The sequence below is a fragment of the Terrapene carolina genome, unplaced genomic scaffold (genome assembly GCF_002925995.2).
Source record: "Terrapene carolina triunguis isolate 2854851 unplaced genomic scaffold, T_m_triunguis-2.0 Scaffold53, whole genome shotgun sequence".
Lineage (NCBI taxonomy): Eukaryota > Metazoa > Chordata > Testudines > Emydidae > Terrapene > Terrapene triunguis.
Window position 1 is genome coordinate 18211521 of NW_020664404.1, and position 27930 is coordinate 18239450.

At 37.4% G+C, this 27930-nt stretch overlaps 1 protein-coding gene across 2 annotated transcripts in view; it reads right to left on the reverse strand.

The window, feature by feature from the left end:
* Positions 1-27930, reverse strand: part of DROSHA (drosha ribonuclease III) — a 106156-nt gene that overhangs the window by 63258 nt on the left and 14968 nt on the right. For both annotated transcript variants that reach the window (XM_024203775.3, XM_024203783.3), the window contains exons 6-13: positions 25978-26132; positions 22923-23003; positions 19477-19563; positions 19279-19365; positions 13483-13554; positions 11621-11702; positions 10226-10297; positions 5993-6162 (exon numbers count right to left, since the gene is read on the reverse strand). In XM_024203775.3, the coding sequence (XP_024059543.2) occupies positions 5993-6162; positions 10226-10297; positions 11621-11702; positions 13483-13554; positions 19279-19365; positions 19477-19563; positions 22923-23003; positions 25978-26132 (806 nt within the window). The remainder of the gene's footprint in view (positions 1-5992; positions 6163-10225; positions 10298-11620; positions 11703-13482; positions 13555-19278; positions 19366-19476; positions 19564-22922; positions 23004-25977; positions 26133-27930) is intronic.

Consider the following 27930-nt stretch of genomic DNA (forward strand, 5'->3'; position numbering starts at 1 on the left):
TAACAAGAGCGCTAGTGATATTTTATTGTATACATTATGACGTTGTCCAGGACCTGACAAATGAATGACATCATCATTCTGAGAAGCGGAGAAGACTTTCAACATATTGAAATGAATAAGAATATATATTTTAGTTATATATGTAGAAAACCATTAATATATAATAATATGTGGCACTTACAGGGCTGACCAATGTAAACTAATTGGTTGTCACAGCAACCCTGAAATACAGGTATTATCCTGATTTACAGCGGAGGGGGAATTGAGGTTTTGAGAGTTTCTGAGAATTTCACATGAATTGCTGAAGGCCAAACATTAAGTTGGTACCAGAGCCAGGATCGAATCCTGGTACTTTTGACTACTATTCCTGTATTTGGTTCACTAGACCAGTGATTCTCAAAGCTGGTCCGCCGCTTGTTCAGGGAAAGCCCCTGGTGGGCCGGGCTGGTTTGTTTACCTGCCGCGCCCGCAGGTTCGGCCGATCGCAGCTCCCACTGGCTGCGGTTTGCTGCTCCAGGCCAATGGGTGTTGCGGGAAGTGGCGCGAGCCAAGGGATGTGCTGGCCGCCGCTTCTCGCAGGCCCATTGGCCTGGAGGGGCGAACCGCAGCCAGTGGGAGCCACAATTGGCCGAACCTGCGGATGCGGCAGGTAAACAAACCGGCCCGGCCCACCAGGGGCTTTCCCTGAACAAGCGGCAGACCAGCTTTGAGAACCACTGGATTAGACCATGTCACCTCTCTAATTTTAGACCCATCCAATCACACAGACTAAGAGGCATTAAAAATTGTAGCGTCACTCTTACAAAATGCTCCAAAGCCAATGTGTATAATGAGGAACGCAGTTTTGAATAATGAGGAATACTTTGTCCTTTTCGCACTTGAAAAAGATCTTTTAAAAGCAAAACTGTAGAAGGAAGTGATTTTCACTTCATCTCTAAAAATGGAGAACATGAGTAACTCCACATCATTGCAGTTGATGTACCGTTTGTAGTGCTCTTTGTAGCATGTGCAAAAACCTTAGCTAAAGTTCCACAGTTGAATCTCTCTGCACAAATATTTTCTCCATTATCTTGCAAGCTGTTTTATTATGTACCCAAACGATTTCCCACTTGGCAATTAGCTGTTTGGATGATGCTAAAGCTATCAAGTTCTCTGAAGTGTCTGAAAAGATACATTACTTAGAGTCGTCTTTATATTAAAACTGCCAATTTAGCAAAGAACTTCCACATAGAAAAGTTACCTTATTTCTTATGACGTTATTAGTTATGAATGGCTATTGCTATTACATAATTATATTATTTTTAAAGTGTGTTTATAACAAATCTTTCATTCCCAAAATAAGTGTTTTACAAACAGATACCAACTATATAAAGGGATCATTTCCCCCACTGGTGAAATGCAGCCATTTCTGGAATTAAATGGTGAAAATGCTTGTCAGAGGACAGAATTACAATACCAGTCAAAGTGAAAATAAATGTTTATCAGCTATCCTTTTTACATGATAATGGAAAATGAAATATTTTACTTGACCATCAAAAAATTTAATTTTTAAAATTACTCCACCCTACAAACAGGTGAAGAAAGTTTTTTTTTTTTTATATACATAATAGTTTAGATGAGGATATGAAGAAGACTAAAGGAATTTAAAAATGAAAACACAGGGAGGATTTTTAGGAGTCTGATTACTGTTTCTGAAACAAGAAGTTAACAAGGACCTGAGATTAGAAGTCACTTTAAAAAAGAAATGGAATAAGTTTATCATCTTTTTGCTTTTTTATGATCTATGAAGGCAACTTTGAAAGGTTTTTATTTATTAAAGTAAGGTTTTTTTCTGATTCCCCTCAAGCATTAGAAACTCCGGTCTTTTCTACCCTGCTTTTCCTGGACGACATCTGAGAAACTGGTAGGATAAGGATATCATGGGTACTAAGGAAACTAAACCTGATTAATAGAATAAAAATCTCAAACTATCAGAAACATTTTGGCCAACCTTTTTGAATTTGGATGCCTACAGTTTAGACAACTAAGTCAAAGTGGCTTGCAGGGGCTCCCACTGAACTCAATGGGAAATCAGCACCTTCTAAAAATCACACCACTTTTATTTAGGTACTTAAATATAGATGCTGAGGCCTAACTTGAGGCACCCAACTTTGAAAGAACATTGGCCTTGTGATTTGTTTCTGAATTAAACAGATGTTAACGAACACCTGATAAATAATTCTCACAAAGTAACTCTTTGCTAAAGACTCAAACCCCTTCTCTTTCAATTTCAGACTGGGAAAGATCCACATTCAACTCTCTGGTTTCTCAAGTAGACCTCCAGCAAAAATATGGGTGACCACACTTGATATTTATAGTATTTCTAAAGATAAAAAACATCTGAGACCTTATTCATACAGTACATCATTAAGAAGCAAAGAGGACACAACCAAATTAGTCTTCTCCTTTCACAGTTATATTTCTTATGAATAGGGCCTGGTCTTTACTAGGAAATTAGATTGGTATAACTACATCACTCAGGGGTGTGAAAAATCCACACCCCTGAGAAACAGAGTTAAAGCGACCTAACCCACAGTGTAGACAGCGCTAAGTCAATGGGAGAATTCTCTTGTCGACCTAGCTACCACCTCACAAAGAGGTGGATTACCTCATCCTATGGAGAAGTCCTCCCTTTGGTGTAGGTAGTGTGTGCACTGAAGCACTACAGCAGCATAACTGGAGCAGTGTAGCTGCGACACCACTGCATTTTACACATAGACAAACCCCAATACTATGAGATCATTTAATGACCACAAGAGATCATGAACTTGGTTTTAACATCTCATCCAACACATAGAACCTCCAGCAACATAGTACTACGCTGAAGCATACAGAGATGTTGATTCATTACTGATTGACAGGAAAGAGGTGCTATTTTTCCCATCCAAATATTGATCAAGCCAGACATTTGTGTATCTTAAAAAATCTGATGACATTGCAGGTGTATAAAATATGCATTTATGTTCGCTGGAAGAGAAGCAGGATTTGTAAAAGAAAGCTTAAAGTATTACATATTGGATTAAAATTTATGGATTAGTTTTTCCAAACCAAATTTGAGAAACTAAGAAAATGACATGAATATATTAAATTGTTTAAAATAATGCTGGTCTATTGTTACTTCTTTAAAGTCTAAATCTAAATCTAAAATTATGCCTATCAAAATATTTCTCCTCTCCATATACCATATTTATTCTTCAAATTTTAAAATAATCAAGTTTTTCTCTATCTTTTTATTTGCTCCCAGCAGGAATTCTTATTTCACAAATGATATAGTGAAGAAAAACAGCAAAATAAATGTTTACTTTTTTATCTTTACAGTGTTTTTACTTTGATGTATTAAGTTGAGAAAAACTGAATTTAAGAGATGTCATTTTCTAATGCATTGTTTCATATGGTCTTCACAATAATGTTGTATCTGCTGATCAAATAGGGGATAAAATGCATGGAAGATACTCTCATACTCCATTTCTCACTTACTTTTACACTCAGAGGATGTAGTAATCATTTAAAAAATCCACATACTAAGAAAAAAAAAATTGTCACAACCTTCTTAAAAGAAACAAAGGGCATTAATGATCTCTTCCCTTCATGGTATTGTAATACAACAATAACATTTTAAGGCATAGGAAATTGCCTTTATGTTTTTGTATACCCATACCAACACCCGCACACATATTCATCCCATAAAGTTTCCTTCCAGAATGTCAAGACTGCATAGGTAAGTACTCAAATGGCAGGAGATACCAAAGTTAATGTTACAAATGCAAACTCATTCCCCTTAATTACATGAGTACATACTATTTCTTAAATGATACATTAGTAGCGTATATTTTTTCTACCAGTTTACATATAACTAGAGCTTCTGTTTTTTGTGTTTATTAATTTCATTTTCTGGTGATTATTTTAAAAAAAAAATTAGTTTTACATAGATATCCACAAAATGGGGGTTTTCATGGCTCTTTGTATATACAAATATGTATATAATATACATTACTCACTTCAGTAGGGTATACTCTAATCTGTAATTGCTTTGTAATGTTTCCACATGCGGTTTAATGTAGCATGGTTTCAAACAGCACTAGGTTCAGCACACTAGAGAACCTTTAGTGTGCACCAACAAGGTCTGCATGGATCAATTAATGCGCAACACATTTGTGCGCTTTAGAAACCACACCCCCGTAATCTGCATTACTGCTCTGTGTAGACAAGACCTCAGATATAATTTCTGGTGTTTTTCCAGTTTGTACTGAATAAACATCAGATTCTTTTTCTTTTTTCGGGGGGTGTTTTATCTGTGTTTCTTGGTTAAAAATGGAAATCAAAAGCCTTGCATACAACAAGAAGGAATAGATTTTCAGCTAGTTCAAATCAGCATAGCTCTACTGAGTCAATGAAGCTATCCCAATTTACACCAATTGGGAATCTGGGCTATAGTGACCTCTATTATTGTATATTACTCTTGTGTGTCAGAGTCTGTGACATTTACTATAGGCAGCACTACTGTTAAGGCTGCCTAATACTTTCTGTTAGAAGATCCTGTTTACAATTGCTTATAACTTTGCCAAAATTTAACCATTTGGGCTGAAATTTTCCATGCTGAGAGTCTGCCACAGACTGATTTTTCTTTTTCTTTCCTTTTTTTTTTGGAAAGTGTCAGCAAGAACAGTTCACCTAGAACGAGGTTAAGGAAAATACACTGTTCTGCCCAGATTAAAAATATCCTTACAGTTACTTTACTGAGAAACTCTAATACCTCCATACTTTGAAACAGGAACTTGAAATCTGGCAAGAAAGTTATGCTGGCTACATCAGAGATATGCTTTTTTAATACACAGAATGGACGGTGTTCTGGAAATGATGCAGGTTTTTGTAGTAAAGGAGGCTGTTGTCTGTAAGACCCTGCCTCATTTGTTGCAGAAGTTGATAGGAGAAAGAGGCAAAGCATTTCCATAAGAAAAAGAGTGGTCTTGTGATTAAAGAAGTTAAATGCCACCCTAGATAATCAGACTCTAATCTTGTCTCCACCACTGAGTTCTATGTGATGTTGAGCCGGTCATTTAAACCAACTTTTCAAAGGTGCCATTAACTGTGTGTTATTCATTTTCTGGGTGCCCAACTGACACATGTGGGGTCAAATTTACAGAAGGGCTGAGCATTCACAGCAGCAACTGAAGTTGATTAAAACTTTGCTTTCAATGTATAAAGTGATATTAAAAAAAACGAGTACTCTGAAAATACCAGGCCATATGTGTTTCAAGTTCGATACTCAAAATTAGTAGACACTTGATAATTTTGGCATTACTATCTCCTTGCCTCAGATCTCCACGTGTGAAATAGGGATGATAACACCACCTAATATCACAAAGGTGTTCTGAAAATAAAGTCATTACTGTCAGTGAAGCACTCAATAAGAAAATTAACAATTCTGTATTCAGTGCAGAGTTGATTGATGTACATTAAATAAGGCCACACACTGATTAAGGAAGATAAAAGGAATTATTGAATAACTACCCAACCTCAGAATGAAGCAGGGGTGCTCTAGATAAATAGTATGTGATCATGTAGTTAAAGATTATCATAATACATATGCACAAGGGGACCAAATTAGGGTTGCACATGCTTAAAATATTGCAATTTCAATGTATACATTGATATGTTGTTAGTCTGTAAACCTGCTCTTGCACATCTGCCAAAGAATAGGGCAGCAAGTGTGAACTTCGTCCAGGCGCTGGATCAAGTGAATTCACTCCCATAGATCTATAATATTTTGCATCCCCAATTCTCTTACATTCGGCATACTTTCAATAGTTACTCCAAGAGCACTGAAATCAAAGGATTCTTGTTCATCCCTCTGGATTCCTTCTCCCTTTCCAATTTAGCCTACGCCGAACTCATTGAACCATAATCGTAGTGCATGCATGGTTTATTTATAAATCAAAAATGTTTGCAGTACCATGCCAGGACTGGTAACAATCATTCCTTTGCACTCTTCTGCATATTTCTGCCATTCCAGCTCTTCCCACTGAAGCATATTGGCAATCTCCTCCTCTGGGACTAAAGGTTTGTTGCATCGTAACAAGTAGAGTAGGATCTGATGCATTGACAGCACTTCTTTCCCTCCATCTTAAAAACAGATTAAAAACATTTATTAAAAATATCCCTCCCTTCAAAGCGTTATTAAAGGAAAATAATGCAGAAGTAGTAAAATGTTCAGATGGGTTAAACAAAGCGCAAACTGCTCAAACAATTAACTAATAGGAACACAAACATTTTATTGATGAATAATGCACATGCATAAGCACCTCAATTTGCTCAACTAGAAACAATAACATTAATGGTAGAAAGAATAATAGCTTAAATCTTTTTGAAAGCCTCAAGTTAACTTAGTTGGCCGAATAGCTTTAAAATCTGCATGTAGAACCATAAGTTATATAGTCCAGTTACATTCTCCCTTTTTACATTTTATCATTTCCTTTTACAACAATAGTTTTAAACTGTTTAGACATTATGTGGCTTTCTGGAGGAACATTCAAGAATTTTATGGGACATTTATGGATGCGTGCAATAAGTTATCCTGGCATTACGGACTAATATTCAGTGTTTATGTGCTGCACCTGCAGTAATGAAGACTAAAGAGTAGCCTGGGCTCATGCTGAGTTACTGTCTCTGGATGAACCAAGTACATGTTAAAACTACTAACTACTTCTGAGAAGTGAAGAAATGTGCATTGCCAAGACTGCGTTTTGTGACAAGAGAAAGTATAAAAAGCACCCTGACTTGGACTAAGCAGTCAATCATGACCATGAGGACCACAAAAGTGAGATTAATTCATAATGGTCCTGTCAGGCATTTTATTGAGGAGCTATCCACCACTCAAATTCTACATGTAAACTTGCTTGTGGAGGAAATGTTTGGATAGAAGATGATGCATGCTACTAAGATTCCTTCAGATACGAGACTCTCAAATCCTTTCCTTAAACAAAAAGAGTTTAATCTGTAAATATGGCGACGTCATTAAGTGAAAGGATTCATCATTACAAAGAAGCAGAAGATTTCAGTCCACTTCCCTTCATAAGCTGGTCTGTTCTGGTCAAGTCACAATATGCTATTTGAAAAATGCATAGAGTCTTGTGCAAGGAGATGAGCAGAAACGAAGGTCTAAAAATATTATGATGAAAATGCTATAGCACAAAGACTGAAGTAATAGTCTGAGAATCATATGGAAAGTCTTCCTGAATCACCAGGTCAGGGTGGTACAGTTTAAATCTCCAACCAATATAAACAAATAGGCAAGTGATTCTCCAATTCCAACAGGGTTAGATTGATGGAGTAAAGAAAATACTAGAACTGTGGAAGATCAGGAACATGACCTACGCGAGCAATTTTCTAGAAGACTTTCTTCAGTAGAATTAACCTTGTTCTAAATTCCAGTATAAAACCTACAACTGGGAAACATACCCAAACTCCCTTTGTAATGATAAACTATTCTTAAGAGCTACAGAAGCAGATAGAATAAGCTACACTGGCAGCCTAAAATGCAAAAACAACTTCTTAATTTGAAAATATTCCCACCCAACTGACCTCACCTGGCAACAACTAATTTATTTAATTTGGCAAGAGGTAGCCCCTGAGCAGCAGCATCTAGGGTATGTACACCAAATTGCTTACTTGAACAAATATGGGGCTCATGAAGTTACAAGAGGAGAGTCTATGCTGTGGTCTAAGCCAAAGATGATGGTACTGGACCCAGTTCTGAAATCTGGCCTCTTTTAGGCTTTTCCAGTGTTCATGGTCAAAATAATATATGTTTGTGGACTCCCCCCTCCACTGACCATGGATCCCAAAGAAAATCAACTACTCCATAATGTGTGTTTCCCTGACATTCTGAAAAATTAGGTACAGTAGATTACCGCTCTTCATCTCTGAGGCCTATGGCACTGAGCAAATATGAGTTGATTAGCTCAATGTTCTGAGCCACACAATGCCTGCCAGCTCAGCCAGCTCGTGCAGATATTGTGAAAGTTAGAGACTATATCTCTTTACCTCTGTTTGAAAGACATAAGACAAGAAAATGGGAGGGGGAAGGGAAATCAAACAACTCATCCCTATATCTCTAAGAAGGCAGTGGATGAATGTGTGGGGATATATTGCACCAATGTCTTCAAAGAAGAACTATAGATAAATAATATTCGGCAAATATACTCAGGTCGATGGATTCTCATTCTGTAGAGATTAAGAAGCTCCAGGTATGTTTCTCAGAAAAAATAATAATATAAACTCACAATCAGAAAAGGATAAGATGCCTCACAATGTGGAAATACCAGTTAAGAGATACACCCCAAAAACAAACAACCAAACCTAGCGGGGTAGAACTAGACAACTTCTAACCTAGAAATAGGTTACACACTTCACATAGGTCAAATCTATTTTCATTTTGTACTGAGATCAAGTGATGACCCAGAGCCACATGTGGCCAATTTTGCAAATCGCCTGAACAGAACTGAAGTGATGTTTGCCACCAAACATCATACATTTGCTTCTGACTGAATACAATTTAAGATGCAGGCCTGCTAAGGAACAGCCGTGATAGATGCAGTCAGACAGCTTTTAATATCCTGACTGCAGAGGCAAGCCAAACCATTTTTGAAGCTGGTTTAGCTACAACTACATTTACAATTTCAAATCTCAGTGTAGACAGGGTCTTAGACATGATTCTCCTCAAGACAGATTGTTTCATGCCACATCTGCACCCTTAGTCAAAAAGCTGGAGGTACATTCTTAGAGATTATTATCTGGAATACATTAAGACCAAAAGCCATTCTACTTTATCCCATGGTACTTACAATAAGGTGGATCAGTCACTAAAGCCCTGAAGCTCACTTGTTCAGCAAGCTGAAATCATTGCTTCTAAAAATAAACCCTTCTGCTAGAAGTGTCAGTGACTGTGAGAAGTGCTTCAAATGGAGATTTTGGGGGGGACAATAATAATAATGTGACACCAGAAGCAGTCTAGAGGGACATATTAAATGCAAGATGGCCCTTAGTCCTGTATTCTGGGGGAAGAACAGGAGAGGAGTTTACTTTCCACAAGGTCACAGAAACCCAAAATGGCAAATAAACTGAGTGCTGATGTCTGTATCCAAGACTGAGGCAAAAAATAGAAAGGAAAGCAAAAGTTTTTGAATGAGGCAAGCAAAAAGACCCACCAGGGCCTATTCACACTAGACTGAAAAGCTTTTCCACCTGAATGGTACATGTTCTTGTAAACTCCTTCTGCAGAGTTGGAGAGCTTGAGACACTTAAGTACCTCTTCCATCTCATGAGTCGTGCTGAAATAAGTGCCAGGTTGGGATGGAAAGAGATGTCCTGGTTCTGAGTGACCCAGCCATGACTAGGCTGTAACTTTATGGGATCAGGTAACTATTATCTCCAGGAGGAGAAGAAACCAGTTGTCTTTGCACCACTAAGGATCAATTAAACTTTTGTCATTTGAAGGATTAGTGGTTAAATGTATGTGAACACCTTTTCCTAAAGGATGGAGAAGTACTGTACCTGTGGTCTATACCCCTCTCCTCCTCCACACAGCTACCAGTAACCCTTGTTTAGGAGGTAAAGCCAACTTTACGTGACATTAGGTCTCTGAACAGCCAAAATAAATAGAGGACTGTTCTCATATCAAGAATATTTCTGTGGAAATGATTCTCCTGGAAGAACCAGAGGTAGATCTCCAGCTAGTATGTATTTTCGTAGCTCCACTGAAGTTATGAAAATGTATACCAATTGAGGATCTTCCCCCAGATATTGTGGGTGTGGGAAACCCCTAAGTAGGCTTTTCATACAAGAGTAGACACAGTCCTTTCTGCACCAAAGACTGTTCCTTGGCTTGAGGGTTCGATTAAACCAGGTCAGACTGGTGTTGGCTTTTTCCTCTGGTGATTCACATCTTAATGCTCCAGAATCCCTGCTTCCATTAAAAATAAAAAAAATCAAGTTTCTAGCTCTTTTGACTGCAAATAAAACTTTCACATTGTGGACCAAGTGCAAACCAAAGCAGTGATTCTGCCTGAACCTTCAGTCTATGTGAAGAAATAGCTATGAGGCCCATATAAATGGTTCTTCCTTGTTTGAAGAGATGCCTAGGAGTTTGGAAGCCTAATTTTCATCCAACCACATGATATAAACTTACCCGGAAGAAACCTCACAAACCGTGGCATGAAATGAAATCTTGGACAACAAGAATTGTTTTCAAATGAAGGACCTTAAATAAGAAAATTAACAGAAAAAGAATTAAGTCTCTGAAAACATATTTGCAGAAACAAAGGGTAAAGTCTTGGCTCTACTGAAATCAATGGAAGTTTTGCTATTGACTTCAACAGGGCCACAATTTCACCCAGAATATCTAAGTCTTCAGTGAAATTATCAAAACACAGCACAGTAAAATGGGAAGTAGAGATAATGTACTCTTTGGTCCACTATATAACAGAAATGTCCATGTGGGCAGGAAGAAAAAATTCTGCTTATATAATCAATGCATTAAAAAAAAAAGTTCTAAAAGAACACAGGAATAAAGAATTTGCTTTTGTTTTGATTTTGTCTTGTTCGTTCCAATTAGTTCGTTCCAATAATTCGTTCGTACTTATCTTTATACATACTAAGGAGAAAAAAAAATGTTCTATGTTATTGTTTCTTTCTCCTTTCCAATGATATTAGTTAAGGCTTCATGTGAAAAGGAAAGCCCAAAATGGTATGTGATTTACAATTTTAAAAAGTAAAGAAGAGTACAATCAAAGCCAGCAATACTTAATCCAAATACCAGATCATGCAATATATTCAATAACTAACCAAAGGAAGCATACACAAAATATTAAACTTATATGCATCTCTGTGTTACAGCAAGTATTAAATAAATCTGCATAGGAAAACCCAAGCACCAAAAGAAATTTACATATTTTAAAGTGAAGTTCTTCTGAAATTTCTCTTGTTTTAGACTGAGCAAAAGTTTTAACTCTGAAATTTTGTTGTGTCACAGTCTTAAAATGTATGTATTTTTCCACCTATCCTGGTAAAATTTTCAGCTATAATGACAGCTCAGTAAGCATAGGAATACTATGTAGCTGTCTATGTGACACTATTTTGTAGTTTCATTGTACTACAGGACAAATGCCTTTAGTCTGTGAGCTTGTCAGGGCAAAGACAGCATTCTTTTTGACACCCTGACAACAAAGCCTCACAAACACATTATTGTGCAATATAAATAATATAATGAACAGCTCGTTTAAAACAAAAATCATGTAGGAGTAATTAAGGAAGTGTTAAATGTCTTATCCAAGAGACCTGGATGACAACTCTGAGCATTGTTAGTTTCTATATACCCACTATAACGAACCCTTATAAACTGTTTGCTCTTGGTAAAAGCAAACCGGAAACTTATCCATACTATTAAAAATTGAAAACATTCAATTTTGTTACTTGAAGTTCTCCTTTTTAAACCAAAGCATGTTTTAAAACCTAGACATAATTACTGAATTCGTAAATAACATTTAATATTTCTGTGTGTGTATATTTTTAACTGTACAGTTACCTATAAGATTCCAGTCATAGAGTTCCAAAATATCTCTGAATAGATACAAAGAGAATAATTCAAGTCCTCTCACACAAAAATTCTGGAAAAGAAAAAGGCCAGAATATCATTATTCAAATATTTCAACACATAAATAATACAATTTGGAGATGATACTACTCAATGATTAGTAAATCTTTAGGCGTATGACTGTCTGTTATTCATTTAAGCATCACTTAGCATTTGAGGCCTCTTCTGAAAGCATGTTAACGCATATTAAGGGTTCTTTATTAAAAGCCCAAATTCACACTGGAGACAGATACTATGAGCTCAGCACTGCAAGATAATTTACTATGCACCAAAAGCCTTTCACCTGAATAAGTTAAAGAGATGATATATTTATTACAAACACCTCTCTCATAATTCCCCACTCCTGCATCTTCTTGCTAAAAAGCGTATAAATCATCATTTGTGATCTCACCGCCACACCCTAAGCGACAAATAAGTACATCACAAATTGAGGATTATGGTCTTAAGAGCAGAGAAATTCCTCAGCTCAACTGGGGAAGAAGCCACTCTAGTTTTCAGCCACAAATGAGGAGACTGTGTCTTAAAAACACTATTTTAGGTCAATATAAATTATATAAAATAACAGCTCAAGTCAATATAAATTGTATGCATATAAAGCCAACCAAAAATTCCAAACCCAACAAAATCTCTTTGGCAAGGCTGCCTTGTTAAGCAGGGTTTGCAAGCAGTGCCCTAGGCACAGGCAATCGACTAGGACTCCACAAAGACAAGATCCCTATTTTGATTGCTGTCCTTTTATTACTTTAAATCAAGATTTGGAGACAGCACTGTAGATTCAGTATCAGGAAGTTAATCACACTGAGTTCCACATTAATCGTGTTTTGGAATTTTCGGCCTCTTGCATATATTTAGATAAATCTACTGCTGAGTGACAGAAAAAAGAAAGATAACTAAGAAAAAATATGTAAATATAGGGGACTAAACTAAACATTGATCCTATCTTAGTAGTTAGTATGCAGGGTAAATCTACACCTAGACATGACGTTCCATTGCAGCAATTTATTCCACAAATTTTGCTTTATCAAAGACTGTCTTAATACAAACCACATTATAAACTGGGATTGCTTTGCTTGTATTTATAGGGATTTTGTTTTGTTTTGCATCAGTTTAGATTAAAAGACAGCCCTGTTCTAGTGACCACAGCTCAGGGCTGGGAGTCAAAAAAGTCAAATACTAGTCTTAGGGCTAGTCTACACTGGCAACGTTAAAGCGCTCCTGCCGCAGCATTTTAACGTGGCTTGTGTAGTCGCGGCAGAGCGCTGGGAGGGAGCTCTCCCAGCGCTCTAAAAAATCCACCTCCACGAGGGGCGCGGCTCCCAGCGCTGGTGCACTGTCTATACTGGCCCTTTACAGCGCTGAAACTTGCTGTGCTCAGGGGGGTGTTTTTTCAGACCCCTGAGCGAGAAAGTTGCAGCACTGTAAAGTGCCAGTGTAGACAAGCCCTTAGTTCCACCACCGATTTACATGGCAAACCACCACCTTATTATGCCTCAGTTTCCCCATTTGTAATGTAGGCACAGATACTTACCTTATTTCACAGGCATATTGTCTGAAATATATTTGTACAGATCTTTGAAAAGTTCAAAGAGGTATGGATAAAGCTGAGTATTCTTAATTTTATTTTCAATATATAGTGTTCTAGATATATGCTTAAAGCTTTATGTAGAAATCATAGGTTTCCATTCAGCTGTACATTCAGAGAGTGCATGAGGCTAAATGCTACAGAGTTAATCCTTTAAACATATCAACAATTCATAACCTAAACTGATCTCTTGACTAATTATCGCCCTTACCTCAGGCATCATCTCTTCAATGAAATGAATTGTATAGTCAATGTTAAATCTGATTACTTTACAGAGAGGAATCTGGAAGGAAAACAGAACAGAGGTTCAGTTTGAAAGGACATATGGCGCTGACTGCATCACTCATACAATTATGTTTCCTAAGAATTTCCATCTGATGAAAAGGGCACTTAGTAAAACTGTTGCCTCAGTGAGTTCACATAAAGTTTGGGGCAGGAGGGAGAGAGAGAAATAGATGACTATAATAACTCCACTTGAGAAATAACATAGGACTGACAGGAATCATTGGTCAAACAATGCCATCTACTGGAGATTATGTTTTGTTCAGCAAAAGCAAAATTCAGTAAACTAACAGATCTCTCTTCTCCCATTTTGAAAATGTTATACTTGTAGATGAATTTATTGTGCATGGTAGAGGGTGCCAGACTGGTCTAGCAACCTAGAGGCAAAGTGTTTTTAGCCCACTACTAATTCTATTAGCCATATTGTTTTAACTCGTCTTTATATAATGGGAGCATGACACAGGGACTTGCAGTACAGATTTATAGGTTTACACGAAATAGAGCTAAAAAAACACATATAAGAGGGAACTATACCGTCTGGTAAGCCAAATATTTAATCATTTTTAGTACATAAGCTTGCAAAATCCATAGACTGCCCCCCACCACCCTGCTTCTTTTAGAGGGACAATGTCAACCTGATTTTTTTTTTAATTGACCAATTTCAAAAAATTGTAATTTGCTAGAATACCCCATGCAAATATTTTTCCAATCTCCTTGTCAAAATATTACAGAACTTTTTCTATTCTGCTGCTGCTACTGCTTATTATGATGAGGGTCTTTACAGAAAAGGAGAGTGGGCAGGCTCAAGATAACTACCACACATGCTTGGGCCAAACTCTCCATTTCTCCTTCACCTTCATTTTTGTCTGCAGCCTCTTCAGTTTCAGCTTTACTGCAGTTGTTACTAGTAAATACACTAGCTCTCTCAGATCAGGGCATGAGACACATGTCATAATGTTAGCACATAAGACAGGAAATGCAGCTGACTGTATACAAAGTGCTGTCAAACACATGAAGTAAACACACTGAAAAGAGAGAAAAATATTTTTTTCTGTAATCTCCATCAGTTATAGGCAGAGATTTTTTTGGGGGGAGAGGAGAGTGTTGAGAGGAATTTCCATATGGAAACATAGTCTTCAAGACGATGGCATCCCTTTAAAGGTTTCTTTTCCTTCCCCTCATTAAAAAAAGAACTCTATCACACCCCAGTAATCACAAGAATTGTATAACAAACTAGGACTCCTGTATAATACAAAATGGGGGGGGGGGGCAGAGGGAGAATGGACAGGATTGCAGTTTTGTGCTTTCAAGGGGCTTTTGAACAGCCAGTTTTAACTTCAATTGTGAAAAATACTTTGACAATTTCTTTTTAGGTTTGTAACACTCACTGCTAAGACTCCACTCAAGTGTAGCATTGAAATATTAAAAGAATATTTAAATTACACTTTCAATCATTAGTAGTGCCATTTCCACTGATCTTAAAATTTAGCTTTACAGTTTGGATTCTGAAGGTTTTGGTGCAAAAAGCAAGCAGGCAATCCAGTACTCACACAATTGCATGTCTTTCTAGTGCAGTGGTTCTCAAATGTTTGTACTGGTGACCCTTTTCACACAGCAAGCTCTGTGTGCAACACCCCCCCCTTATAAATTAAAACCACTTTTTAATATATTTAACACCATTATAAATGCTGGAGGCAAAGCGGGGTTTGGGGTGGAGGCTGACAGCTTGCGACCCCGCCCCATGTAATAACCTTGTGACCCCTTGAAGGGTCCAGACCCCCAGTTTGAGAACCCCTGTTCCAGTGAGACATGAGAGAACTTAAATTCTTGCCATTTTTAAGCCAACATGGCTGAAGCTTTCACTGTCCCTGCAAATATAAGAGACCACCTCATAATGATCAATGATTCATGAAACTGAAGAAGTTTAAAGCCCCAATCCTGCAATGGATCTCTGTTCCTGCAAAGAGGCATGCTGAATTCAATTCACAGGTACAAGTTCCTGTCGGCATGCATCTGCTTGCAGCACCATGGCCCTGGGCTTACGCTCCCTTCCTCCCCCGCAAAAATACACATCTCTCACTAATGTTAATCTTTAGGCTATATCTACTAAGTATAGTTGTTGCTAGGAAGATTCCAGATGTAACCATCTTTGTAGATGTTCCCCCGTTATGAACTTGTTTATTCAGAAACAAAAACCCCTACAGATTACCTATACAAAATTAAGAATATGACAAATCCTCTTAATTCAAATGTATTTGATACTGGATACCTTTTAATAGAAATTAAGAATCTAGATATTAAGATATGTTACTCAATGTTTGGGGGGAAAATAAGCAGTCACATTTATTTCAACATTGCTTTAAAATATTGTGAGCCTATTTTCCAACAGATGTCTAAAGATGACCAAGTCAGGAGTTTCTGGATCAGCTTCTTAGCAGCCAGGACTATTTCCATTTGTCTTCTGTGCAGAATAAAGAGAGCAGAAAAGGAATTCTTAAAACAGGTGACCAACTTCCAAATAACTAGGAACAAGTTTCCCATGCACAGCTGCACTTAAAAAAGCTGGAAGAATGCTATTTGTTGAATAATGTATTAAAAGAATAATGCTGTTATAAAGCTGGTTGAAAAACTTCACACAAATGATGCATTATTCATTGAACATCTATGATTTGACATATCATTTTATCTAATATTTGTCCAGCTTGGCTAATAACGCAGCTTTGTTACAGAGCTGCAGGGTGCAAGTGAAGCCTCCTCAGCTATACAAATTTGTCTCATTAAAATATTTTGTTATATTATCTCCATTCTTGCAAAGAACCATGTGGATGCTACACTTAGCCATCTGCTATTTATCAAGCATATCCTGAAATGCCTCTGAAACGGCAATTCCCCCATAATTGCTGTCAAAAGCCTTACAGTGCAGCAAGAGCATTCTCCTTGTGAAGGCCTTGCCTATCTAGTATCCTGTTGATATCAGAAAAGACTGTATGGTGTTGCTTTATGACCATATGTCTGCAATAAAGACGAATCTGTTAGAATTATCACTTGCTGCTGACCATTTTCACATAGTTAGCAAAAAACGTACAGGAAGAAAACTGCAAACGAGGCTCCAGTAGTTTTGTGTCTAAAACACACAAGTTCCACACTAGAAGTAGGTTGAATATCTTCAGGTATCAGCTCATACAGGGCAGTGTGAATTCTCTTTGCCTCTGGAGGAAGAATTTTCTGTAACACATTTTGTCTGTAATTCTCCAAGTCATGCTTGACTTAGAGTGAATTTGTATTCTAAAGAAAAGGTGGTTCCTTTATCCTTAGTATAGTATCTTCCCAAATGAAAAAGCTTAAGTGCTTCTTTCTGCTCTATGTCCCCCAAAGTGAAAATGGAGGGACTGGGTGACAAAACCTATCTGACAAATTGCCTTTGAACACTAAGGGCTTGTCTACACTTACAGTGCTGCAGTGGCGCAGCTGCGTCGCTGTAGCGCTTAGTAAAGACACTATCTACACCAACAGGAGAGCTTCTCCCATTGGCACAGGTACTCCACTTCTCTGAGGGCAGTAGCAATGTCAACAGGAGAAGCCCTCTCGTCAACACACAGCACTGTCTAAACCAGGGATTAGGTTGGTATAACTGTGCCCTGGTCTACACTACAGAGATAGGTTGATGCAAGGCAGCTTATGTAGACCTAACTCTGTAAATGTCTACACTAAAACTTCGCCCCCACTGATGTAACTCGCCCGCTACACTGACTTATTAACTCCACCTCCATGAGAGGTATACAGTTCAGGTCAATGTAGTTAGGCTGACGCAGTGTCAGTGTAGACACTACATTTCTTACATCAACTGTTGCAGGCTTTCAGAAGCCATCCCACAATGCCCCACACTGACAGTTCAATTGGTGCAAGCGTTCCTGGTGAGGATGCACACTGCTGACACAAGGAGCAAAGTGTAGACACACATAAGCAATGTAAGTTAGGTAGACTTAATTTTGTAGTGCAGACATGCCCTGAGTCGCTCAGGGGTGTGGACGTAGTTACACCGACATAAGTTTGTAATGTAGACCAGAGCTAAGAGAACCATCACAGCAAAAGGTTTTAGAGAATGCTGAAACCCCAATCACATTTACTTTTGTCAACGAACAGTGGGGTCTCTTTTCACAGGCACCATCACTTGTCTCGTCAGCTAGACACTGTTCCTTAATCAGATTTGGCATATCCCGTTATTTCATGTGCGACTCTGCAGTGTAAACATGTTCCTTTATTTGTGTAATGAGACCAAACAAATTCAAGTTGTGACTAAATTAAAAACTTGAAATCTAGTCACATTAAAAAAAATTTTTTTTAAATAATCAGTTAAAATGTGTTTCCTACTACACTATAGCTGTGTTCTAGTCTCCATGATACTTGTTTTACAATCACATTTTCCTACTTTTTAAAGTGGTTCTCTCGCCAATGTTCCTGTGTGAAACAACAGGGAAAAACAACCAACAAGCTGACTAGAGAGAGGAAACAGTGAAACTGATCACACACAGAGAGCTGTCAAAAGCACCAAGTGAGCAGACTGAAAAAAGGAAGACATATTCTTCTCAATCCCGTTCAATTAGAATAACCTTGGGGCCCAATCTCTCATTGAGAACCATGCAGGTTCTGGGGGGGAGAGAATAGATGTTTCTTGTAACAATAGTAGGTATAAAATTTGTAAGCAGAGGAATGATTTTTAAGTTGACAGTATCCCTTTGATTAATTCTTGTAAACATACAGTTCCTTGTAAGTGTTTCTATACTTCTACTCAGATCAGAATGGCAGTGACCTTCGGTTTATTTCCCCTTTTGCTCAGTTGTGGGAGCTGGGTCACTTGCTGGGATCATCTGGGTATATCTCACTTAATCACTTCTCAGCAATTGTGGGGGCTTGGGCATTGGTGCATGTTGGTCCCTCCTATTCCCTGCCTGTGGCACATAATAGTCTAGTCTCCTGAGGGCTGTAATACTTGGGCATAATTTTGGTTGTTGGGTTTAGTGTGTAGGTGGTAGCCTGTCATATGCATGAGGTCAGACTAGATGTTCTGGTGGCCCCTTCTGGCCTTAAACTCTATAACTATCAGATGAAAGTACTTAGAATTTGAGAAACAAAAGGATGATGGGATTCCAGGGGCAATTATTGATGTAGAGTAGGATTCCATTGAAGCTGCAAAATACCTGATTTTAAATAGCCCCAAACCATAAAATGCATCATTTTACTAATAATTTGATGGGGAGCTGAACTGGTGTTGGAAACTATAGGAAATTTTTAGTAAACTTCTACTGAAGTCAAGGTTTTTAAAACTAGGTGATCTGAACTAATCCGTTCCCATGTTATCAGTTAAAATTATTGGTTTTCCTTTTCTATTAACTTTGTCAACTCAAAAAGTTCATCCAATTTAAATCCAATTAACAGTTTTAACAAGTTATCCACAGTTTATCTCATTCCCAAACCTTGACACAGGCAAAAATATTATTCTGTTGCACACTACAGCCTCAATCACAGTATTAAAGGAATACTTACCCCAATTAGTCAGGACAAAACCTGAGTCTCATTAGCACAAATGTCACCCTCCCATTTTCAAGTGAAATTGACAAGAAGCCTCTCAAAGCACATGTACCACTGATTTATACAAGTGCTATTTAAAAGGACAGAAATAGCCTGCCTTCTAGAAAAGCACTATGCATAAAATGAATATACTTACATTTGTCAGAGGGGCATGTGCAAACATAGAAAACCCTTCAAAGATATACTCATGGTCATCATATTCTATAACAGTTGGCCTGTCTGTCTAAAACAAAAACAAAACAAGTTAAAGTTAAGATAGCCGTGGCACGACACATGTCAACGTTAAAATAAATTGAACTGGACTCTTGGATGGAATTGTTTATAAAGTACTTACTAAGAAGTTTGTGGGAGGTGACACTGTAATTCGATAGTGGTACAGTCTTCCAGCATTGTTGGTCATGGGGCGACATGGCTTAATAGGCTTTAAGAGAAAGATTCATAGAATTATGTGCAGAGTCAAGGTTAATTTAAATAAAATGAGGGAATAAAACACTTTTAACATCCATGAAATGTTCACTAGAAAAAAATTAAACAAAACAGGTAGTCATAATTAAGTATTCTTGGAGGAGGAGGGAAGTCATAGCATAATACATTTTTTTATTTAACTTCAGAAACATATACAGGGATATTATTCTGGGCAAAATGTAAGTGCAGTTCATACATTCTCCATATTGTTATGCACCTCTCTTGCATACAGAAGCCAGTCATCTAAGTGTTCAGGTGCTTTTCTTTTTCTTTTTTATATAATTTCATTTTAGGCAATTAATAAAAAAAATTATAAAGATTATACGTAGATTTTTCATTGGACAATCTCAATTCACTACAAAGGTAAGCAGGTATCTCACTTGACAGGTGGTCAAATTGAGGCATCAATCAGACTAGTCCAGCATCACACAGTAAATCAGCATCAGAAACGGACAAAGAACCCAAGTCTGCCAGTGTCCTGCTTTAACTAGCAGACCACACAGTCTTCCTATGAAAAATACATGAATGGCTATGTCTAAATGTAGGAAGGTCTGCATGTCGTTCAGTGGAATATAAGGCTCCCAAGTCTCATATTTTCAGGTTCTTCTGAAGCTCTCAGGTTTAATGAGTAAAAATACTCACCAGCAACTAGATTAAAGGAAGCCCTTGTAGGATCTGTTTTCTGCTAGGTTCTCAGTGCTCTGAGGCTCACACCAGGTTAAGAGAATCTATAATGGGCTTTTATGAGCCTCCAAAATTCCCAGCATCCTCATCTTTAGGGGCAGCTACCTCCTCACAGTGAGTCAGTCAGATTTCAAAATTTTCACCTACTAAAAATGTTTCTCCTTCAACAAAATTGACGTGGTGTGAGGGGATGAGGGAAATTAATCTATGTCTGAAGTAGTTTATTACAAGCTTCAGTCTGGAGTAATTTTCTGAGACAGGGTAATAAATCCATGAAACAGAAATGTTCATGAATCCTGAAATGCAACAAAGCAGAGGGAGCAGCTGCAGTTTAAAAAAAAAAAGGGGGGGGGGGGGGAAGGGAGACAAAAAAATGGCAAAAAATTATTTTGTTTGATTTTATTTGGAAAGTCACACACAGAGAAAATGATAATAAAACAGTAGAACCTCATGAATGACCAATTTCATGAATGATCAGTTATACAAACCATTGTAGGATAAGAACAAAGCCATGCAGTGCACCGTGCTGAAAATTAGCACTATACCTATACTATAATTTTAAGATGGTCAATTTTATGAATTCTTCAATCACCAATTCGTTTATAAAATAGGGGCTGAACAATACACATACATTTTAAATCAAGAATGTAGGATTAAAAAAACAACAACAAATTCTGGAATGTAATTTCTTGGGGAAAAGTTAACATGGTTTTTGTAAAGGGAAATCATGCCTCACCAATCTACTAGAATTCTTTGAGGGGGTCAACAAGCATGTGGACAAAGAGGGATCCAGTGGATATAGTGTACTTAGATATTCAGAAAGGCTTTGACAAGGTCCCTCACCAAAGGCTATTAAGTAAAGTAAACTGTCATGGGATAAGAGGGAAGATCCTCTCATGAATCGGTAACTGGTTAAAAGATGGGAAACAAAGGGTAGGAATAAATGGTCCGTTTTCAGAATGCAGAGAGGTAAATAGTGGTGTCCCTCAGGGGTCTGTACTGGGACTAGTTCTATTCAACATATTCATAAATGATCTGGAAAAAGGGATAAACAGTGAGGTGGCAAAAATTGCAGATGATACAAAACTACTCAAGATAGTTAAGGCCCAGGCAGACTGCGAAGAGCTCCAAAAGGATCTCTCAAAACTGGGTGACTGGGCAACAAAATGGCAGATGAAATTCAATGTTGATAAATGCAAAGTAATGCACATTGGAAAACATAATCCCAACTATACATATATAATGATGGGGTCTAAATTAGCTGTTACCACTCAAGAGAGAGATCTTGGAGTCATTGTGGATAGTTCTCTGAAAACATCCACTCAATGTGCAGCGGCAGTCAAAAAAGCGAACAGAATGTTGGGAATCATTAAAAAAGGGATGGATAATAAGACAGAAAATATCATATTGCCTCTATATAAATCCATGGAATAAATGATTAGGGGTATGGAACGGCTTCTGTATGAGGAGAGATTAATAAGACTAGGAATTTTCAGCTTGGAAAAGAGACGACTAAGGGGGGATATGATTGATGTCTATAAAATCATGACTGGTGTGGATAAAGTAAATAAGGAGGAGTTATTTACTCCTTCTCGTAACACAAGAACTAGGGGTCACCAAATTAAATTAACAGGCAGCAGGTTTAAAACAAACAAAAGGAAGTATTTTTTCCACACAACGCACAGAGTCAGTCTGTGGGACTCTTTGTCTGAGGATGTTGTGAAGGCCAAGACTATAACAGCGTTCAAAAAATATCTAGATAAGTTCATGGCTATTAGCCAGGATGGGCAGGGATGGTGTCCCTAGCCTCTGTTTCCTAGAAGTTTGGAATGGATCACTTGATGATTACCTGTCCTGTTCATTCCCTCTGGGGCAAATGGCATTGGCCACTGTCGGAAGACAGGATACTGGGCTAGATGGACCTTTCTTCTGACCCAGTATGGCCATTCTAATGTTCTTAACGTTCTCATGAAACAAAAAGTTTTCTATTAAAACTGATGTACTCTAACGCTCTTTGTATTTTAAGGGAAAACAAAAAAATACAACCATGATGTGTGGGTTACCTCTACAGATAAAAATAGTGAGACTTCAGCAATATTTTTTTCCACAGGAAGGTTGCTATATCATAAGAAAAGTAGCATTTTTGTGTAATTTTATTCCAATCAAAAAAGGGTCAAAACTTAACAAATCATCTAGCAGTTTCTAGTGGAGACATGTTTCCATGTTGAGGCAATTGCATGTCTTGCTACTATCAGCATGAAAGTTACTAATTTATTCACTTTCCCTTTACACACCTCCTCTATAGGGAAGACTCAGCAGAAACATAACTTGTGCATCTCCATGATATGGTAGTTCATGCTTTTTTGTTATTAATTTAGCTGCGTGTTTCAGAAACTTTAAAAAGAAATTGGCTAGTGCAACTATTTTCCCTAGTTTTCATGTGGAGTTTCATTACAGGTAGCACATCCTAAATGTGAAATTACCCAACCGGTAAGAAATCTGACTGATTTAATATGACACCATAGTTTACTCTAAAACAATATCTTCCTCCAATTTATGTAAGAGCAAAACAAGGACCTGCCTACTGCTGACAATATGGCATTTATAAGTGCAATATTCAAAACTCGTTACCTCTTCACCAGGATAAATGCTGTGTCTTATTCCTGTTCGTCTGGCTTTAGCACTGCATTTGCACAGTGGTCCATCATTCATCTGTCAAAAACAAAATAGGATTCTGTTTTTATTGAAAAAAGACAAGAGACGATGTCTGGAAAAGCGTTTTGGTTTTAACATCATGAATGCTGATGCTTCAAAGAACCTGTCATACTTACAAGATTTATTGGTTTTAGAACATCCACTTAAGAGGCAAACTGTTTGTACAGACTGATATAAGGAAACTGCACAACAGCATTAGACTGTCATTGTTTTTTGTGCAGTGTAAGAAGGGACAACAACGTTAGCAGAATGACACCACTGCAGTATCACATGTAAGGTATAGCCTCTCCATTTCTTATTTATTAGAACAATCTGCTACGTGCAGCCAATAACCCTGCACCTTATATATTCATGGGCTTTATTTTATACACAAGTAGTTCTACTGAATTTAGTTGGCGAAATAATGGTTCTATGGAATTTGACTACAATGAGGCCAGGATTTCACCCTATGTATGCATAATTAAGCAAGTGTAAAAGTTTGTAGGTTTGGGGTCTTATTTGGTACTTTAGAGATATAACTGGAGTACTTCAAAAGTCGCCTGAACATAGATTTTTTTTTTTAAATATGGCCATTTCTGAATTATGGGATGAATATACCAAATAACTTTGTCAAGAGGGGCATTACATACAATATAAAATTGAAACTTACCTTCTTTTTACCTCCAAGCCCTGTGAAGTCTGGGCCCACTGCAGACTGGCAGTTCCAGTTAGTGCAACACCCTAGCATGCTTTCTGGCTGTGACGTCACACCCACCACAGAACCCCGGTAGAGACCGGAGCCAACCTACAGAAGTAAATTAAGTCCCCCTTTTTTTCCACCCCTTTACAGTTTTGTAAAGTTTTAATTATTATATTTTATACCATGTAAGGTATAAATATATTTTAAAAACTTCAAAAAACTGCAATTGTGTATAAAAACCCACCATGGGACTCCCCTTACCTTTAGAAGCAGTCTGCAGGTCCCAACAGAGCTCCGTGGTGGGGGGGACATCCTCAGCCAACAGAGAGAAGGCTAGGGTGTCTCAGTGACAGGGAGCCAACAATGAACAGTGGGAATGGACTCCATATGGCCTGGGGGGGAAAAAAAGGCAGCCCAGTTTTAAGATTAATCTATTGACTGTTTGGCTGACATCGTTTTCCTCATAGATTTTGTCATAACAAAATAAATGCAAGGGGGCTTAAGATGTAGTGCGCATTTCCTCACCTTTGGGTGTTTAACTGTGCATCCTTAATATCAGAGTGATGTGGTATTTTGCTCTTATACAGTTTGACACATACTTTGGAATCCTTCAAGAACAAGTGTGCTAAATAAACATTAGCAAAATATTCTCATGTCAAGTCTAAGCTGAAAGCACATTTTCTCACTTGCCTGTATATCTTACATATCAGAGACAAGAGAGATACATAATACAATAAACACTCAATTAGTTCAACACTTCATGAAAATCAGGGCCCTCCAAGGTGTCTCAAAATCACTAGCCACTTTTGAAAATCTTGGCATTTACTCTTATTATTAAATAGTATTTGAATATAACACCTTAGGTGTATGCATGGGGATTTACACAGAAGCTAGGTCACCAGTAAGGCCCAAAGGTGCTTGCAATGTATGTTAGATACAACATGACATAAATTAGGGATAGATGACAGGCAAGAAGGGAGAGTGGTTTACACAAAAATTAGGCTGTCAGGCTTTTTTGTTTGGCTTGGTTTGGGGTTTTTTTTGCAAGACATGCTTGACGTTCATTCCTGTTTTGTGGGAGTGCGGGTCTGTAAAGCATTTTGGGATATCTACCCAAGGCATTTATAAGCCTATCACTTTTGCATCAGAATACTGACCAAAATTATGGGAAAGCACACTATTCAAAATAAAATTGTTCTGTACTGAACATAACTCAGATATAAAAAGTATGTCATTGGCAAGGCCATGATGACTTTTTTGGAACTTTTTTCAGATGTCCCTTAGGAAGAAGTAGTAACTCAAGGTAAATTCATGGAAATAACCATGCATTTCTGATACTGTTCACTTCATGGCTCTTCACCTCTCTCTATTTGGCAAACATTTTATACTGAGGATTCTATTATATTTGTTTGAAAAACAAGGCTTTTCAAACAAAACTCATACAACATAATTTTCACAGTTAAATATCTCAACAGTTTTATAATTTTGGGTTGTGTTTTTTTGTTTTTTTTTTAACCCTAGGAGCATAAATGAGAGCTTATAATGGAAGTGTCGACAGACCTTTGAATTATTACGGCAGCAACGTGCATTGCAGTATCTTCTGCCATTATAATTTGTGGCCTTCTAGTTTCATGCCTCAAATAAAAGGCAGGAAAAACAAGTTTACTGGGGGTGCCACTTGACAAAGAGTTAGAAGGAACCATAAAAGAGTTAAAAAAGAAAGATGGAGATGGCAAATTTGCAAAGAACCGCCTGATCTCTATGTAACATATATATTCAAACAACATTTCATGAGTTCACCAATTACATTTAACTAGGACTATAATCTGCATGCAATTATAGCAGAACCATTAGGCAAGAACTTAGGAGCATTAACAGCATATTTAAGGCATTATTTATCATAATACAGTAAGAGCTTTTAGGTGAACCATTTGTAAAGCAGATCTACAAGCTCTCTCTCCCTCATCCCAGCATTTATCTTTGTGCCTCTATTGCTAGGCTAACAGAACAGCACTATTACATTGCTGGTAATGCAGAGTTTACAAATACAGTCAAATATGATACAGGGTGAAGAATCTCTAGGGTTCAAGGGTTTTAATTGAACTCCTGAGATTGAAAGTAATGTGCACTGAATAACAATAAAATATAATCTAGAAAGGATGAAAAAAATTCAATTTGGACAGGAGACAACAGGTGTCATCTAGTATATTCTGTAACAAATCTGATCTGTAGATTTGTATGGCTCCCAGAACAAACCTTTTAAATACACAGTGAATGTTTTGTACACAATACCTGTCCGGGGTCATTGTACCAGAGCTCCTCATGAAGACGATCAGGGTGAGCTTTTTTACGCTTAATTTCCGCAATAACGTCAAACACTTCAGAATCTGAACTGCTAGAACAGCTGCTATTGTCATCCGAGTCACAGTCGGACTCACTGGAACTCTCTGGTTCAAAAGTAAAAATAAGGTTAGTTGAAAAGAACCCTCATTCATTCTTTTCCAAAACAGCAAGGAATTTTCTAATATCCAAGCAAGCATCATATAGATCTGCAAATTATTGAAGACTTATATAGCATTCAGAAAAAAGAACAAGGAGTACTTGTGGCACCTTAGAGACTAACAAATTTATTTGAGTATAAGCTTTCGTGGGCAAAAGCCCACTTCATCAGATGCATGCAGTGGATGAAGTGGGCTTTAGCCCACAAAAGCTTATACTCAAATAAATTTGTTGGTCTCTAAGGTGCCACAAGGACTCCTCGTTCTTTTTGCTGATACAGACTAACACGGCTACCACGCTGAAACATAACATTCAGAGTGGCTCTTATGAATCCTAGGACAGCAATTAAGTTTTAATTTAAAGAGTGACAGTAAATACTAAGGTTATTGAAAGTTGCATTAACTGAATTTGTTTGCACACACGAGTGGAATAATCTGACCAGTTGCCAAGAGAGCAATTCTATGCTCTCTTGGTCAACTTGGTAAATTCAGAAGAGCAATTTCTATGCTCCCAATCACAGTTGTTTGAAGCTAAAGGGCTGCAAGGAAGAGGACTATGAATTTATAATCCACACAAGTAAAATCTTAAAAAAAAAAAAAAAAAAAAAAAAAAAAGAGACTGAAAACATGTACATTGCATCTATATTCATGACCATGCATAACGATGATCAGCTAAACAGAGCTTGTTTCTTTTCAAGTTGTTTCAGGTTCTCATGAGTTATGGTAATAGCATTGCATATATTTGTGCTCGTAACCAAGATTATTTAATTTTGTTGTAGATAACCATTAACCAATTTCTTTTTTTCCCCATTCCGAAAAGGGTGTATGCAAAAAAGCAGTGTTCCCGGACCTGTAAGGTTAAATTGGAGAACTGAAGGCCACACAATGGTTCAGAATTCAAGATGTCCATGGAGAGCTCTAGCATTTCATGGAGCGGGATTAGCTTTTCATAAGCTGGTGATGGTTTAGGGGTTTATCAGAAATTTCCTTAGTCACTTAAAAAAACAAAAACAAAAAAAACCCTGCCTGAAGGGAGAGCTAAACTTAACTCCTCTGAAATCCCAGTATTTCTAGGACTATTACAGGACTCTTATTTTTTCCTTCTTCTTGCTCTGGTTCTCTGAAGGAGATGTATCCTGCTCCAAATGACATTATATGCAGTAACCGAAGCAGAAGGGAGCCGTTTTCTGTAGTGGAAATTTAACACCTCCTGCCAAACTCCATATAAGTAAGCTTTAAAGGATTAGATTTTATCTATAAATGTTGGTAAATATTGATTTCAGCATGCACATACAAATCGACAAAAAAGAAATCTATTTATAATAATCAAAATTTACCAATAGGCAAGGGAAGAAAAATGCTGCATGAGAACTTATCAGAGTTTGATTTAAGGCAAATTTACTTTGTATATTTTGACATGTGACATTGACAATTTGTGCTTTGATTGCTAGAAAGCTTTAACATTTTGAATCTCAACATCTACAGTCATTAAATCATTATCTGACCCCTCCCATTATTTTCCACAACTGTAAAAATTTAAAATCACTAAAAATAAAAATAAATGCTTAAAACCCATACTTTTGCGCAAGTGTGAAAAAATTAAATAGATACAATTTCAAAAAATGCTTAAAAACAAACATTGATATGAGCCATCAAAGTAGTAAAAGAATAAAAACTGATTTCTGCCAAGCCTACATTTGAATCAGGCTGTGGGAAAGGCTCATGCTGACACCACAAGAGAGTGCAA